The sequence below is a fragment of the Fragaria vesca genome, linkage group LG4 (assembly GCF_000184155.1).
Source record: "Fragaria vesca subsp. vesca linkage group LG4, FraVesHawaii_1.0, whole genome shotgun sequence".
Classification (NCBI taxonomy): Eukaryota; Viridiplantae; Streptophyta; class Magnoliopsida; order Rosales; family Rosaceae; genus Fragaria; species Fragaria vesca.
Window position 1 is genome coordinate 10,948,354 of NC_020494.1, and position 17,129 is coordinate 10,965,482.

The 17,129-nt window shown below is 36.6% G+C and overlaps 2 protein-coding genes across 3 annotated transcripts; both read left to right on the top strand.

Annotated features, from left to right (window-relative positions):
• The first annotated feature begins 1,126 nt into the window (after positions 1 to 1,126).
• LOC101303503 lies at positions 1,127 to 4,319 on the top strand. 2 transcript variants are annotated; one of them, XM_004296775.1, is made up of 5 exons: positions 1,127 to 1,443; positions 1,792 to 1,926; positions 2,628 to 2,774; positions 2,851 to 3,377; positions 3,442 to 4,319. In XM_004296775.1, exons 4-5 carry the CDS (start codon positions 2,865 to 2,867, stop codon positions 4,180 to 4,182), a joined length of 1,254 nt encoding a protein of 417 aa, XP_004296823.1. In that variant the 5' UTR covers positions 1,127 to 1,443; positions 1,792 to 1,926; positions 2,628 to 2,774; positions 2,851 to 2,864; the 3' UTR covers positions 4,183 to 4,319. The 2 variants fall into 2 exon arrangements, with proteins under 2 accessions (XP_004296823.1, XP_004296822.1); XM_004296774.1 differs by lacking the exons at positions 1,127 to 1,443; positions 1,792 to 1,926 and having other exon boundaries at positions 2,500 to 3,377.
• Positions 4,320 to 4,702: 383 nt separating this feature from the next.
• Positions 4,703 to 8,300, top strand: LOC101313113. The gene is made up of 5 exons (XM_004298068.1): positions 4,703 to 4,802; positions 5,631 to 6,455; positions 7,523 to 7,649; positions 7,728 to 8,122; positions 8,211 to 8,300. The coding sequence occupies exons 1-5, from the start codon at positions 4,797 to 4,799 to the stop codon at positions 8,298 to 8,300; spliced, it is 1,443 nt and encodes a 480-aa protein (XP_004298116.1). The 5' UTR covers positions 4,703 to 4,796.
• Positions 8,301 to 17,129: the final 8,829 nt, after the last annotated feature.

The following is a 17,129-nucleotide window of genomic DNA, read 5'->3' on the forward strand; positions in this document are numbered from 1 at the left end:
GAGGCTTTAGTAGAGGTTGAAGGTGACTCATCAAAGCGCCCTCCCCGAGACTGTTCAAGCTTCATCAATTGAGTATATAGTTCTCAAACATGTTTTGAGAGAGACAAACTTGGTCGCAAATGCTATGGCAGGAATTGACCATAAGCTTTCCTGTACTTGGGTAGATTGTGTTCTCCCAGAGGTTTATGACTATAAGTTGCGGGTGCGTTAGAGACACCACTCTTTACTTCTTTAGTTTAATATTTCTCCATCAAACAAAAAAAACTCGTACTCCTCGATTCCAATAAAAACATGGAATATAAAAACCAATGCTTTCGATTCTTGTCTTGCTTGGAAAAACAGTCCCCCACACACTCCCACTGACACTGTGAGCACTCTCTGAATAAGTTAATAGATGAGATTGACGCTTTCGTATATCAACCTGGGCAAGAGGTGCTCATTTCTGGGGCTTTTGATGAATACAGGAGCTCAATTTTGAAGACCCATTTCCTCAAGCTTCTCCTTTTCAGTGGGTTTAGCCGTTTCGGCGTTGAACTCGGTTGTCTTTCCTATCAATGGAGGTATAAAAATGAACTCTTTTAAATTCTTGTTTAATTTTCTGCTGGGGTTTCAGCTTGGAATGTTGTTGGGTTTGCTGATTCAGATCACTGTGCTTCATGGGTTTTGCGATTTTTGTTTTAAAGTTTTGGCCTTTTAGACTGTTGGGTGTCATTGATTTTAGGCTGGAATTGAATATGGATTTGGGTTTGGCTGTTTAGTTTGTTGTTGGTTTGCTGCCTCATCTTCTGTTTGCATACATTTCTTCTGGGTGTCGCATAATTTATAGAAGTATGTTTAGTGGATTTTTGGTTCTTTGAAATGTTACAGTCTCAGTGTATAATATTGTGGACTCGATTTGAAAATGCCAAGGACGATAGCTTACCTATCTGTCTTCATGAAACACTGTTGCATGAGCTCTCCACGTGTACTTCTTTATGCTAGGATAAAGAATCAGTAGTTTAGTATTCAGCATGAAGGAATAACATCTTGAATCCGGCAAAAATTGGAAGGAAAATTATCAAAAACTTGTCTTTGATTTTCCTTGGGGCTTGATTTATAAAGCACTAGCTGTTTTAAGATGAAATAGAAAGTGTTTGCTTCAGGGGCTTTTGTCTTCAGCATGCATTTTGTTCATAAGTTCCTTTCCTTTTTGTTTGCCTGTCTTCGAACGCAATAAAATATTTCAAATTGGCATACCTCATTCATCAATTATGAAAACCTCTTTGCCTGTTTGTCAAATTTATCATTTGTTGAACGGAAAGGGGGAAAAAGAAAAAAAAGAAAGGAAACTAGCTTCTTATGTTGTCCAAGAAAGCCGATTTGATTAAACAGATTCTCCTCTAACTTTGCAGGTCGATTCGGTTGAAGTAGATCTAAACAGGGATCCCAATGAGGATGAATCTGGTGAGCATTTATTTTCTCCAGACGTTTTCAATATATCTGATGATTTTAGTAACCATGAGGTACTTTCTAGAGTTGGAGATGAGTACGAGGTGGAAACTAATTCCCTCTCCGGATGTTTGTTACTATTTTCTGTTCCAATGGGCATGAAGTAGAGGTTGTTTTCTATGTTCCAGTAGATGTATTTGATCTGATATTAATGAGTATCTGACGTCCTAACATGTTAGACAGACCTTTACTGTTTGAGAAAGCAACAACTTACTTTAGATCATGGGATAGTATCACTTCTGCTATATGTCGTACCTGTTATAGTTATTGCTTCTTGTTGCTGACCTCTGCTTTCTTCTGCAGTCTTCTGGAAGAAACCTGCCCATTTAAGCTCTAGGGAGGAACAAGAATTTGCTAAAGTTGTAAAGCCAATCACACACTCCCTCCTTGACTTGCTCGGTACCCAGCACATCCACAAATTAGCTTCTTTTGAAGATCGTAAGTTTGTTGACATAAGAATATTTTGGCAGAGTTTCTTTAGTCTAGACTCTGGTTATTTACTTTATATAGTGATATCTTAGCTGGGATAATTACAACTCTTTTTAGGAGCATATAGATACTGGCTTAAATTGGAGGCTTCTCAGTCATCGAACCTGAGTAAGCTTCTTCATTAAGCATGTAAATATCATGACTTCACTTGTTGAGATCCATCTTGTACCCCTTTTGTTTCCTTTGGTTGTATACATCTTATCTAAGATATGCTTCATGCATATTTCAATGTCTTTTCTGCTTTAAAAGTTTCTTATTTATAGCTTGTTCAAGTAACGAGTCCAAGCATCCATAGACTTTTGCTCAGACTCATTGTACTTTAAAAGTCGGAACTCAAAAAAAGAGTCACTACAACTGAAGACATCCCATCAAAACTTGTTGGCGTAATTGAACGTGTGCGTCCACTATCATTCGAAGCTCTATATCTAATAAATCTAGGAATCTGAAATGGTTTGTGTATTACTGTATCAGATGCATAGGGAAGTTCTTAGTTCTTACAACCTGGTCATCCGAGCTATATGTCTTACCTTCTTTTCTAATCCCCATTGTTACTGTATCTAAGTGGCTTCATATGTACTTGTGGTTGGTGTCTTACTTGTAGCCTTCAAATAGTCCATTTTCCTTCATCCAGTATTCTTTGTTTTTCGCAGCTACCTTGGGTAAACATAATCTTGAGGACAGTCCCTTAGAAGACATTAACAGTGCTCAGAAACTTTTGAAGCAATTTAAAACATCAATGATTGCCTAGGAGAAGTTGTATGAGCATGGTTTATCTCCCTTTCCTACTTGTGAACCAAGTAAGCAATTTTCCCTTCCCTCTGATTTTGTTTTTCCACTTCAACGTTAGTCCTTACTGTGTACTTTTTATTTCAGAGAATAAGATAGTAATGGTAAATATGTGTTCTGGTAGCAAATCCATTGGTGCTTCTGCCAACTTGGGTGTGAAGCGAAGTCAAGTAGACACTGATGATCTCTCTAGCCATCCTCCGAAAATCTCAAAAGCTTCTTCATGTAACTGGGCATCTGCAATGAACATGCTTTTCAAAGTTAATGAGCCCTCCTCATCTTTAATTCCGGAAACTTGTTCGACGACAGTTCCAACTCCGATCTCAACCAAATTTTTGTCTGCACAAGATGCTCAGTTCGTTTCCCCACTAGGTTCTCCAAAGATGCCTGGTCAATCTGTCAGCTTGGATCAACAGACTCACAAAACTGAGAAATTCTCTATTGCTGTCTTCGATAAATCTTGTGGGGATTCAGGAAAAGATGTTCGAGATGTTAAAGCCATACCTAAGATCTTGGATGGAGCTCAGAAGTGTGTCTCTCCTGCGTCTATGGCTATTGAAGAGGAGTCTGATCTTGTTCAGATTTCAAAAAGCATTGGAGATAAGATGACTCAGGTATTTCCTTTCTCATGCGTTATTTTCTTATGAAATGCTGGGAGTCTAACTTTTTATTCTACAGATGGCATACTTAGCTTTGGAGGAAGAGAGGAAAATGCAGAACACTTTGGCAGCTGAGGTGAGCAGACTGAAAGAAGTGAATGAGAATCTTCTTTCAAGAATAGATAACCGCATTTCTGAGAATCTCCAGTTAGAAAAACTTTTGAAACAAGAACGTGAAAGGTCAATGTTGGAGATGGATACGCAAAAGGAGAAGTTCAAAGCTGAAATCATCAAGTGTAAAACTGAGTTGGTCAAGTCAAATGTCACTAATGGTAAGCTGCGAAAAAAATGCGATGCTTTGAAAGCCGAATTAGATGAATTTGTGAAACGAGAAAATCTGAAGCAAGAACGTGAAAGGGTAATGTCCTTGGAGAAGGAGCTGGAAAGTCAAAAGGAGAAGTACCGAGTTGACATTTCTGAGTATCAATCCCAGTTAGTGAACTCCAAGAGGAGAGCTGCTCAGTTGCTTGAAAGAGCAACCTATTTGGAAGCTGAATTCCCGAACCGTGAGGCTGCAGCTGTTTCGGCATTCAAAACCTCTAGCGATTACCATAAGACCATGGAAGCTGTTTTTAAGAAGGCATATGAAGACTGTCGAGCAGTGCTAAAGGAATATTGTCCAGAACTAGATTTTATGATTATACATGATGAGGAGGATTGTGATCAAAACAGTGCTGAAAAGGATGCTCAAGGTAAAGAAGTGTCAATAAGAACAGAGGATGCAGACCTGAGCAACACTGATGGTCCAACAAGTGCTTAAACAGTTTTGTGTTACGGCATTTTTGTTTCTTGTAAATACAGGTCTCCTTGAACAATATGCCTAGCTTTCTCTAGTTATGAACTTCGTTTCATACTTTAATATTATCCTAGATAGCATTGTTATGTGAGTTCTGTACCAATTCTTATGACTTCTAAACCTTGTGTTCAACACTGAGACTGGTTTTTCAGAGAGAACTTCAAATCCCCATATTCTGTCAAACTCCTCACTCCTCAGCTAGGAAATTCTATGCTCACAAAAACAAAAGTTGAACAACGGAATTGAGACCATTGTCAAAACCTCTAATGATTGTTTGGCTTTTTGCAGTAACAGATCAATATCTAATTTCTAATCATTGTAAATCAAAACATTCACGGACTCAGAATTGACATTTTGGTCATTTTGTTTTATTAAACCCCTGACACATTTTGGTCATTTCGTTGAATTAAGAGAATTACCAAAAGAATAAAAATAAAGAGAGCATTTTCCTTCAAAGTGAAACAAAATGTGGCTTGGCCAAAACTTGGCTTGTCTGTAGGTGCTAGCTTTTGACGACCCATTTTCTCGGTCAGGTCTTCTTTCACGTGGGTTTTGGCGTTAAGTTTGCTTCTTTGTTCATGGAGGTATACTAATCAAACCTGAATCCTTCTTGTTCCTTGTTCAGTAACACAGTAAAATTTGATGATGTTGTATTTGAATTCTTACTGGAAGCTGTGGTTTTTGTTTGTCTGAGTGCTTAACTGCTTATTTTTGCTGAAGGCCTGAAGCTGTAAATTTGGAATGCTGTTGATTTTTGTAGAGATTGTGTTGGGTTTGCTTTTTCTGATGAATGTGGCTGATGGGTTTTGAGGAATTTGTTGTATAGTTTTGGCTTTTGAATGTAGTGGCATCAATTTAGTTGATAACACATAATAATAATTGAGTTTGTATATGGGTTTGCTGCCTCATGCTTTGTTTTGCATGCTTTTATCCTGGGTGTTGTATACTTTTTAAGGATATGGCTAGTGAAAAGTTTCAATCTGTATTGCAAATTTTCTATGATAAGAATCAGTTCTGTACCTGTTGTGTGTTTAACCTGAGTTCAAAAGTAATAGCTCTAATGCTTTTAGACTTTTAACAACGTATGCCTGAACAGAAAAGTAATAGTAGTTTTTAAGCTTGTTACATGGAACAGAATCAAAAATGGAGCCAGCCAAATTTTGGAAGGAAGGGACTCGGAGAAGTGTACAACTATCTTTCATTTATGAAGAAAGATTACACTTTTTAACTGTTTGATGGAGGCAAACTGTCCTTCATGGGTTTTACTTATTAGATTTTAGTGCGCATATCTTCGTGTAATGCTATCAAAGTACTGTCAGCCAAGTTGAAATCTGAAATTGGCATAGCATTTTTTTTTTCAATTTTTTTGAAGTTCATGCCTAATTTATACTGGTTTTTCCCTCATTTGGCAGATGGGTTCAGTTGAAGAAAACCGCCAAGTAGATTTCAATGAATATGAACATGGTGATCCCTCAGTTTCTCTAGAAGCTTCTGCTATATGTGATGTCTATGGTGAACCCAAGGTACTTCCTCGAGTTGGAGATGAATATCAGGTTGAAATTCCCCCTCTATTAGCAACATCTTACTGTTTTGGGATAATAAGCCACCCAACTAGTGCAAAAATAACTGCTGGTGATTCCTTTGAATTTCTAGTGGGGTTACCCATTCCAGTAATGAGGATATATGAGGAAGTTGAGAGTAAAGAGCATGATACAGAGGTAGCTTTTGATATAGCCAACAAAAATGGTTCTTTAAAATCTAAATGCGTCAAACAGATACAACATGACAACTCAAAACTCAATGCCGAGCCAATGGATATTAAGTCTGATCAGAGGAAGATATCAAGTAACTCGATGAAGTTGGGATTGAAACAAGAAAAGATGAGTAAAATGCATGAAAAGCGTAAGGGAAGACGGTACTTCCTGGCTCTTGGTTCCTCAGTTGACCACTGGAGTGACATAGAGAAAGATAGTTTTCTTCTTGGTTTATATATATTTGGGAAGAACCTTGTTCAGGTGAAGAAATTTATTGGGAGTAAACAGATGGGCGATATATTGTCATTCTACTATGGAAAGTTTTATAGGTCTTGCAGCTACATAAGATGGGCAGAATGTAAAAGAAAGAAGAGCAAAACAGGTAAACTAGGAGAACAATTGTTTACTGGATTGAGGCAAGAAGTGTTGTTATCTCGTTTGCTTCCTCAGTTGTCAGAAGAAGACCAAACTATTTTACTTGAGGTAATCTCATCATACCTAAACTCTGATATACGATTTTACTTTGGATGTGGATTTAATTTGTATTATTTGAAGTTGTCTGCACATTCACATTAGTACTGTGATAATATACAAATAATTCTCTAAAATAATATTTAATTTTATATGTACTGTGCTTCTAATTATATGTGGAATCTCTGTGAGCAACTTTTCTTTTCTTTTTATTTTTTTTATTTTCTCAAGTGGATGACCGTAGATCAGGAGATAACAAATAATTTTCTTATTTGATTACCAAATACTAGGAATGCTACCCTTATATTCTGTAAGATGATTATTATTTTTTACCATAAAGCTCCTTTGCCTTCTCTAATTGAAAACAAATCCTTACAATCACTTATTCATTGAGTAACTCTTCTTGCCTGTTTAATTTAATCGGAGTCACTTTCAGTTATGTAATACCAATTGGCCAACTTTAGCAATAGTTCCACGTGTACAATATGGACGTGATTTTAAGTAGGACGTGAAGCTCTTATCAGCTGATGTGCAGTATAAAACTTTTAAGGATCTCTAGTATTATGTGATCTAAGTTTGGAATTGGAAATAGCAGTCTAAGCAAAAATAAAATATAACTGATAACACTGCTGACATTCTTGCCAATTCATATTAAATTTGCAGGTAACTTTGTTTGATTAATGATTATACAATATACTGTATAAATCTTTGCCAAATGATCCATCAGCAGAAAATAAAAGAATGAAGTAAAGAAAATGTATTCAGTGCAACATAAAACCTTCCATTTTCTGATGAAAGGGAAGTATATACACATATATCATGTATCATGCATATGGATCCCTCACTTATCTGCTTTAGATTTAGTGAAGATAGATGTTCTAGCGATAAGTGGGGACTAGTGAGTACTAATGACCAATAGGACTCTAGAACAGTAACTACGCAAAACCAGATCTTTTTATGCAGATACCATTTCTTGGGCAGAAAATGTTTCCTGGATTTTGATGCTATTATTGTGTCAATTGTTTTATATATTCATATCACCGTATAAATTCCTGTTAATTCATTTCATCAACTGCCAGGTATCGAAGATATATCGAGAAGAAAAAATGTTACTAGAAGAGTATGTATTCATCATAAAGGCTAAAGTCGGACTGAGTGCTTTTGTACAGGCAATAGGAATTGGTAAAGTGAAGCAAGATCTAACAGGTATTTTCTTGGAGGCTTCAAACTAAAATCAAGTACTTCCTGTTTTTGTTGCTTACCTGCTTCTACTTTCTACTGCAGTGCTTAGGAAAAGACCAGCTCGTGTAGTTCATGGTACCCCTTTGGCGAACGGTGGTTTAGTTTCTCCAGAGTTGAAGGGTAAGAATCAGCTATTAGGTGTCTTTTCGCCACTGGTGGTGCTGACTGCTGACCTTTCTTACTTGTACAATATCTATTCTGTAGCAGCCATGAATCCCAGTAAAAGCTCAAAAAAGAGCAAGAAGAGAGGAGCTGATGAAGTTCCCCAAGCTGAACCAAGAAGAGATAAAAAGGTGGGCTCTGGGCCTTCTGCAACCAGCTCACATCAAGCTTCTCTGGTCCCCTTTGTCAATTCTATAATGATGTCTGTTAGAGAGCCAGCTAAGGCTATGGACCCTATTGAGCATCTCCAGAGGTCCTATGCCCAGGCTGCACAGGTATGAACCCATCCAGTTACTTGAAAAACTTCTGTCTATGTTGCTACTAATTTTCTGTGCTTGTTTTTTTTTCTTTTTTTCTTTTCAGGTCTTGTTCGACCAATTTCATGCCTATGGAGATGTCATCGGGAAGCTGAAGAAGGACAGCATTACAAGAACCGAGATGAAGAAGGAATGAGCCAAAGTGAAAGATCTGGAGATGCAGCTCGGTGTTCTCAAAACAGACTTGGAGAAGACAAAGACTAAGGTGGATGAGCTGAATGCTGAGCTCATCTGTGGCTCAGGGGCTGCAGAGGAGAGGTATAAGGCTGCTATAGACCACTTCAAGGAGTCCAAGGAGTTTTCCCAGATGAAAAATGACATGATCAACCATGGGATCATTCGGTGTATGAATATCATGAATGCCTACTTCCCCAACCTGGAATGGAACCGCTTGGATGGTCCACCTCCGAATGATAAAGATTTGGAGACAGAAGAGGATGATCAAACACGAAGGAAGCGATCAGCAGGGTGACTGGCCAGGTATTTCAGGCTTTCAGCTGTTATGAACTCATAACTGCAAAGTACGTGATGCATGGGGAACTGTCGTTTTTCAGATTTCTGATATTGCTCTATATATAATTATATATAGCCAATTCCTGAGTAACTAATAACTGACCAAAGAGAACCCCTGAACCATATATCATGCAGAGAATCAAAGTGGGGCAGAAGAAATTTGTTCTGAAGAGATCAGCATGCAGTCTTAACAGTTCAAGTACGTGACAGTGATACAAGATTACAAGACTTGTTCCTTCACTGACTGGTATATATAGTGACTATCGTTAGTAGTACTAGGTCAAACATTTCATTAGGTTATGTTTATGTGAATTTCTTGTATCAGTTCTAAATATCGTCCAACAGTACTATACAGAACCAATGTAGGGATCTTTCAAAATTGAATGTACGTTCCAGATGCCAAAATCTGTCGATCTTAATCAATTAAAAAAGAATCTTAGAAAAAATAACAGGCTTTCTGAGTTCTGAGACGCCCTCAAGGCCAAGTTCTTTAGAAAACACTAAAGTTAGGGGGCTGAATACAAATATATTTCATGTTAAGTAAATAACTATATTCTCTGAAGTAATAATCTAGTAAAAGATGCCGTTGGTGAAATTTTGGTGTCGCTGATAAAGGCCTGTAGGTCGTCGTTCCCATATAAAAATAACATGCCTGCATATTCCTCAGCTTCTCCCACGGCTGGAACTACAATACATGACGAGCGGCCGGACAGAATCAAAACCCGATTTCCCAAGCTTTTAACTAGACTCCATACTTTTCGTGGCCGATCAAGCTGGTAAACATGACAACAAACACGAGGTTTAATAGAAATGCAATACAGATCTCCATCAAACTCAGCAAGGTACAGGTTATCAAAACCAAATATGTTGAAGGAAAGGGAAGGATCCATGGCAAAATGTTGAAGTGCAACGTTGTAGCTACCCATCACTACTGATCCAGGAGAACGAAAAGCACAGTATAAAGTTTCATCTGCATAAGCAACGTCACACTTTACGTACCAATCAAATGCATTCACATCAATTTTATGCCTACTCCAGCGTCTATCTTCATTACATGTATACAACATGTAATCTTTTGTTCCTCCACCATGGTTCTGATAACACATGAAAAATATATCCCAAGTAGGTGGACGGCCTGCAGATGGAGTTGTCATGAACTTTGCTATCTCTCCATGTTCATCGTCTAGCAAATGTAATGGAGGCAATTTGATTTTCTCATTAACCAAAGGATTGTATAACAAGAAATGGACTTCAAACTCTTTATGCTGCCTTGTGATGGAGTACTCGTGTTCTTTGAAGAAGAGCAACAACCAACCATATTTTGAATCACAAATATTGAATTTTCCATGATGATTATGACATAATTCTTCGAAATCTTTGTTTACTATTCTATCAAGATAGTAAGTTCGATTTCTCCAAAAGTCAGAAACCTTGAAGTTGCAAGAGAAAGCCGAAGTCTTCATTACCCAAGGCATACTTGCATGACAACGAGGTTGAACTCGAATAGCTTGCTGCCAACTCTTGCATACAGCCCCCAAGCGAATAACATCATCAACAAGGAGACGCTCAGTGACTAGGCTAAAGATATCAGTTGAAATATCTGACCATGATGAAGAACTATTGTAAAGCTGCAGGTCTTTTTCTTGTGTTCTTGTAGTGCATTCCCGCCAGAAGTGCCCAGACTCACCGCACTTGTAGCAAGTACCTCTACCTCTATATAACCTAGTACTAGTATTGCTACCTCCAGTGACACCTGCAGAGCCTAATTTGTTGCTGCAGTTCTGCGCTAAATGGCCATACTTACAGCAATTGTAGCAACGCCGAGTCCATGCCAGTAAGTCCCTAATTGGTTTTGTAAAACTTAATGAGCATCCAAGATCATTTCACAAGCATATAAACACAACACAATGAATACAATACTGAAACATGAAACAAGAACTCACCATCTTTATCAGTTCTAGGAATGTACTCACCATTCTGATCCATCCTAGCCATAGCGATTAGAGCAAAACGAACACAGCAACAGGATTGAACAGCCTCTGCAATCCCAACGTCTTAGCACCTTGCTGCAACACGCCTTAAGTCTTCTATTCAACTCAGATTTCAACTTATTTCTATGGGGCAGAACCGAATGTTTCTTACTGAGTGAATAGGGACACTCTAAAGCACCTGTATATAAAGCTAGAAAACCTCTTCCCTTAAGCGAGTGACTCTAGCTGAATACTCTATCAAAGGAGTTTTGGTGTTACCATATCACAATCAACATAATGGATTTCTAATCAGATGAGTGATATACTCTCATCTAATAACAAGAAATATTCTCCTAATAAATTTCCTATTAAACAGAAATGTATCTTTCAATTGTTTCTTAATATAGTTTATATTAGGTCCAAACATATTTTACAATCTCCCACTTGGACCAATATTTTCTATATAAAAATTGTATGAAAACACATATCTGAAAATAGCTGAAGTGTGCACTGAAATTTATAAGAGCTTAAGATCCATTCAGTTCTGTCAAAACTATAACAGGTAATACTGAACCTGGAAATAAACATGCCTATGTAAACTTATCTGTTCCAGATTACACATATTAACTTCTAAATTTCACATGAACCATAACACAGATATGATGAAGATCAAGTATCAATGTATATCACAATGTAATAGTTACTTGACCATAGTCCAACTGAAAATTTTGAACATCAAAGTCATAATGCAAACATTATTTACTTAACACCAGTGGATAGTATGTTTGCTACTTAACTGAATATATGCATATAACCATCCACCTGACAATCAACAAATTCACAGCAATAAAATTTGAAAATATGCTGCAAAAGTAACACAATATATCTGAAATACCTCAACTTTATTCATGAATCAAAACAAGGAATACATATTGTTGTTGAAATTTGAACTACTTATCCAAATGAAAATTAAAACTAGAAACCAAAACACATTTATTAAACTTTTGCTCCCACTAGACTCAAAAAATAAAATCTGATAGAACTCCCATGTCTTCAGTGTGTTTCTTGAAAACTGATACTGACAGTGCCTTGGTAAATGGATCGGCAAGTTGTTCTTCTGTTTTAATAACAACTATGTCAACCTCACCATTCTTCACTCTCTTTCTCACACTGTAGTACTTAAAGTCTATATGTTTGGAGTTATTAGATCTCTTCCTATTCTTACTAAAGAAGACAGCAGCTTCATTGTCACAATGAACCATCAACTTTCCACTCACAACATTACTCAGCACTTTGGTTTCCAAGAAGAAATTCCTGATCCATAGACCCTCACATACACCCTCATATAAAGCTATTAGTTCTGCTTGCATGGTGGACGTGGCTATCAAAGATTGTTTCATTGTTTTCCAAGCCACAGCACCACCTGCCAACATGTATATGTAACCACAAGTAGACTTCATTGATGCAGGGTAGTTGCCTGCAAAGTCTGAATCTGTATAGCCTACAAGTTCAAGATTTTTAACACGCTTATACACAAGCATATGACTCTTAGTCCTTTGTAGGTATCTCAATACCTTTTTACCAACTACCCAATGCTTATGTCCAGGATCAGATTGAAACCTGGTTAACATTCCCACAGCAAAAGATAAATCTGGCCTAGTACACACTTGTGCATACATAAGGCTGCCTACCAAACTAGCATATGGTATTGATTTCATTTTCCTTTTCTCAACGCTAATTTTAGGACACTGATCCTTGTTAAGTTTATCTCCTTTAGATATTGGAACCTCCCCATGACCACACCTAGACATTTCAAACCTCTGAAGAATCTTTGAAATGTAAGCTTGCTAAGATAATCCCAACATGCCTTGTGATCTATTTCTCTTAATCTCAATTCCCAATACATAAGAAGCTTCTCCCATATCTTTCATATCAAAATTCTTTGATAGAAAACTTTTGGTGTCTTTCAGCAATTTAATATTGCTGTAGCTAGGAGAATGTCATCTACATATAGGATAAGAAAAATAAATTGGTTTCCAACAGCTTTAAGATAAACACAGTCATCATCTAAATTTTCAGTAAAACCAAAAGATGAAATCACATAATCAAATTTGCTATACCACTGCCTAGATGCTTGTTTGAGTCCATATATAGATTTCTTAAGTTTACAGACTAAATTTTCTTTTCCAGGTTCAATGTAGCCTTCTGGTTGTGACATGTACGTATATCACTTCCTCCAGATCTCTGTTTAGGAAGGCTGTTTTAACATCCATTTGATGTAACTCCATATCAAAATGAGCCACAAGAGCCATTATGATTCTGAATGAGTCTTTAGCTGAAACTGGTGCAAAAGTTTCTGTATAATCTATACTTTTTTTTGTGTAAAACCTTTGGCTACAAGTCTAGCTTTATGTCTTTCAATGTTTCCCTTCGCATCTCTTTTAGTTTAAACACCCACTTACTGCCTATAGCTTTGTGATTTGGATCTGGCTTCACAAGATCCCATGCCACACTTTATTTTTATACATGGATTCAAGCTCTGCATCCATAGCTTCTTTCCATTTCATGCTCTCCACTTTCTACAGCTTGTTTAAAAGATTTGGGATCATTATCATCTGCAAGTACGTGTAGTTTCAGCCTCATGCAGGTAAACCTCATATATGTCATCTTCTCCCCCAAAAGTAGGTTTTCTGACTCTATGATCTTCTGGGTTGAACAAAAATTTGTGGTGCTTGAGGTTCAGGTTGTGGGATGTTTTGAGCTGGTTCTTGTACTGGTTCTGGTGTAGGTTTAGCCATTTCTACATTTTCATTTTCAAGTTCTAAGCCACCACCTATTGCATCATTCATGTTTGCATCATTAACTACTGCATCATGAACTACTGCATGATGAGCATCAAAATGAGTTTCATCTTCTATAAGGTCAGAAACTAGTGTGTTGGTTCTAAGGTTTGGCGTGTGAATTCTTAAGTCCTCATTTTCTGCAATTTCCTCAAAATCATCAGTTAAATCTTCAAATCTTGTATTGCAAATATTCTCTCCCAGAAATTTAACCTGATGAGTTTCAAATATTCTAGGTGAATGATGAGGAGCATAGAGTTTGTAACCTTTAGATTTTTCACAGTAACCTATAAAATGACAACATACAGACCTAGATTCAAGCTTTCCTAAGTTTAGATTGTAAAGCCTTGCCTCAGCTTTCATACATGGCAATGGTGTAAACTAGGTTGCCTGCCACACCATGATTCAAAAGGTGTTTAGACCTATTGCAAAGATAATTTGCAGTCTTTAAGGCTTCTCCCAAAGCATTTTAGGCAAACCAGAAGTACACATCATACTTCTCACCATATTCAATAGAGTCCTATTTTTCCTTTCAGCAACACCATTCTATTGAGGATTATGTGGTGTGGAATACTGAGCCGTTATATCTACATCTTGTAGATATAATGCAGATGGACCTTTATGTTGTCCTTTCTCAGTGTACCTACCATAGAATTCACCCCTATCAGACCTCACAGTCTTTATTTTCATGTCAAGCTGATGCTCAACTTTTGTTTTGAAAATTTTGAATGCCTCAAGAGACTGTGATTTTTCTGCTAATAGGTAAATGTAACAGTATCTGGAAAAATAGTCTATAAAGTAATGAAATCAACATTTTCACATATTGTTTTATGCTTGAATGGACACATACGTCTGTGTGAATTAATTCTAGCAGTTTCTCACTTCCGCTAGCCTTTTTATTTCTCGATTTTGTCATTTTATCCTTAAAACATTCAATACAATCTTGTAGATAAGAAAACTCTAGTTCTGGAAGTGTTTTCTTCTTTACTAAAGTTTGCAGTCTTTCTCTTGAAATGTGGCCTAGTCTCCTATGCCACAAGTAAGCTGATTTTTCATTGAATAAGGTTCTTTTAACTCCTGTAATACTTGATGTGCTATTATTGTTTTCAACAAGTGAAATAACTCATTGAGGCAATGAACAATTTAGAAGCATTTAATCGTTCTCAATAACACCAGAACCATATGTTAAGGAACCTTTAGAAATTTTTATTCCATCTGAATCAATGTAAAAGCAACAACCAGTCTTAACCAAACGAGAAACAGAAAGCAAATTCCTCTTAATAGAGGGAATATAGTAAACATTTATCCAAAACAAGAAATTTTTCAGAACCTAAATCTAGTTTCAAGGTTCCTATAGCTTTCACTGCAACTTTCATGCCATTACAGACATTTGTTTCCTCATTTCTTGGTGCCCTCCTCTCTGTGAATCCCTGTAGAGAATTCGTAATATGTAAGGGTGAACCAGAATCTAAATAATAATTATGGGGTTCAATATTGACAAAATTTACTTCTAAAGAAAAAATTTCTAGAGTACTTAAGAAATTCATACCCTTTTTCTCTAGCCAAGCTTTGAATCCTGAGCAGTCCTTCTTAATGTGTCCTACCTTTTTACAAAAGTAGCACTTGAACTTAAAAGCATGGGTTTCTTAAGCTGTAGTGTTACTAGATGGCTTAGCAATAGTTTTGGTGGCCTTAAGCTTGTTTTTCTTCTTCTTTGACTTTCCTACCAGGTTCACAGTAGGTGTGTATCCTCCCTCCTTCATAAATTTCTCTTCTTCCCCCACACAGATGGATATCAACTCATCCACAGTCCAGTCACCCCTCTGAGCAGTGTTAACTGGTCTTAAGGGCACTAAAGCTGTTTGGCAGGGAATGCAGTGCAGTGTGTACCACTTGGGCATCATTCACACCCATCCACATTTCTCTGAGCCGAGCATTAATGTTGATCAGCTTCAACAGATGCTCCTTTACTCCCCCAGACCCATTATACTTCAGGTCATAGAAGCATATAGTGCTCCACAGAGTCTTTCCAAGCTCTAAAGTTTGTTCCAATGAGCACGAGAACATCATTGAGGTTCATGTACATGTTACCCAATGAGCAAAAGAAAATAAAAGTCTATAAGTTTAAGTTTCAAAATTTTAATTCAACCAAGATGTTTCATAGTTCTGTGTATATATATTTCTATAGCAGTTCATCACACACAAAACATTTGAAAGCATAACATCATATATCCAGCAATACATAAACATAATCATATTGCTAAACACCCTAAAACTGAATTTAATATACAGCAACACTTTTATAGCAGTAGACAATATATTCTTAAGTTTTCTGAATTTTTACCTCATATTTAGCTAATTCAATTTATCCAAAAAGACACTCAACATCTTTATGACAGTAGAAGAGTTTTTAAGTATCCGAATATGAATTTACCAACTATGTGTAAAACTGTTTGGTTACTAAATCATGCCATTTTACACTCCTTTGGGAGACATTATAAAGCAAAGTTTAACAACAAAACACAAGTTACATGCCTTCTTCAACTTAATGTTTTATGCAAATAACTATAGAGAATTGCTTTTTGCAACATGTCCATCTTTATTTACAATTAACCTGTGACCTTAGCAAAGTTTTACCTAAAACTCAATTCAAGTTTACATCTGAAAAGAGGCTTTGCTTAATCTACAATTTTCTTTGAATGAAAACACGATTGATATGCATAATATATCATGAACATTAACTCAAGTATTCATTTCATATCATCATAATCATCATACAACAGCAGATATGAGATAACAGAACGCAAAGTATCAAGCATAACCATCCAAAAACAATCACAAGAAAACATAAAAATCTCAATTCAATCCAGAACACAACCAATTGAAATTTAAATTTCATCCGGTTCGATTCGTATACGCTAATCTTATGCGCACACCGGGAATGCTCTACGGTTCTTGCTTTAATCAAAATTCTGAAAATTAAAGCTTGAATTGAAAAGTATGATTATTGAAAAGTCTGACCTTTGCATCTGCAATCCTTGTATCAATTTAGCGGAAGCAATTTTGAAAACCCAAAAACTTGTAAGCCCCAAAGATCTTCGGAATCCGAATTGCATGATGTGGTTTTTGAATCCACTTTGAGTCGGTTGTTGAGACGCAACGCGTTTTTCATTCCAAACCCAGAAAATTTTTTCGTCTTGGAATAACGATCTAAAATCCTTCTTATACGAAGGTGTTTTCTGAATTGGGTATGGGCCATTTGGGCCGCACGTCACACAAAACGGGCTTTAAGGGTTTTTATTTATTTATTTATTATTATTAAGCAAAAACCTGATATCCCAAAACATTTTGCAAAATAAAAATAAAAATAGAATTGAAGAACATCTTATTTCAAATTTTATGAATCGATTTTCCAAATGGTTTATAATTTTGTGAAAGGCGCTCTGATACCAATTGTAAAACTTAATAAGCATCCAAGATAATTTCACAAGCATATAAACACAACACAATGATCAATACAATACTAAAACATGAAACAAGAACTCATTATCTTTATCAGTTCTAGGAATGTACTCACCATTCTGATCCATCCTAGCCATAGCGCTTAGAGCAGAAAGAACACAGCAACAGGATTGAACAGCC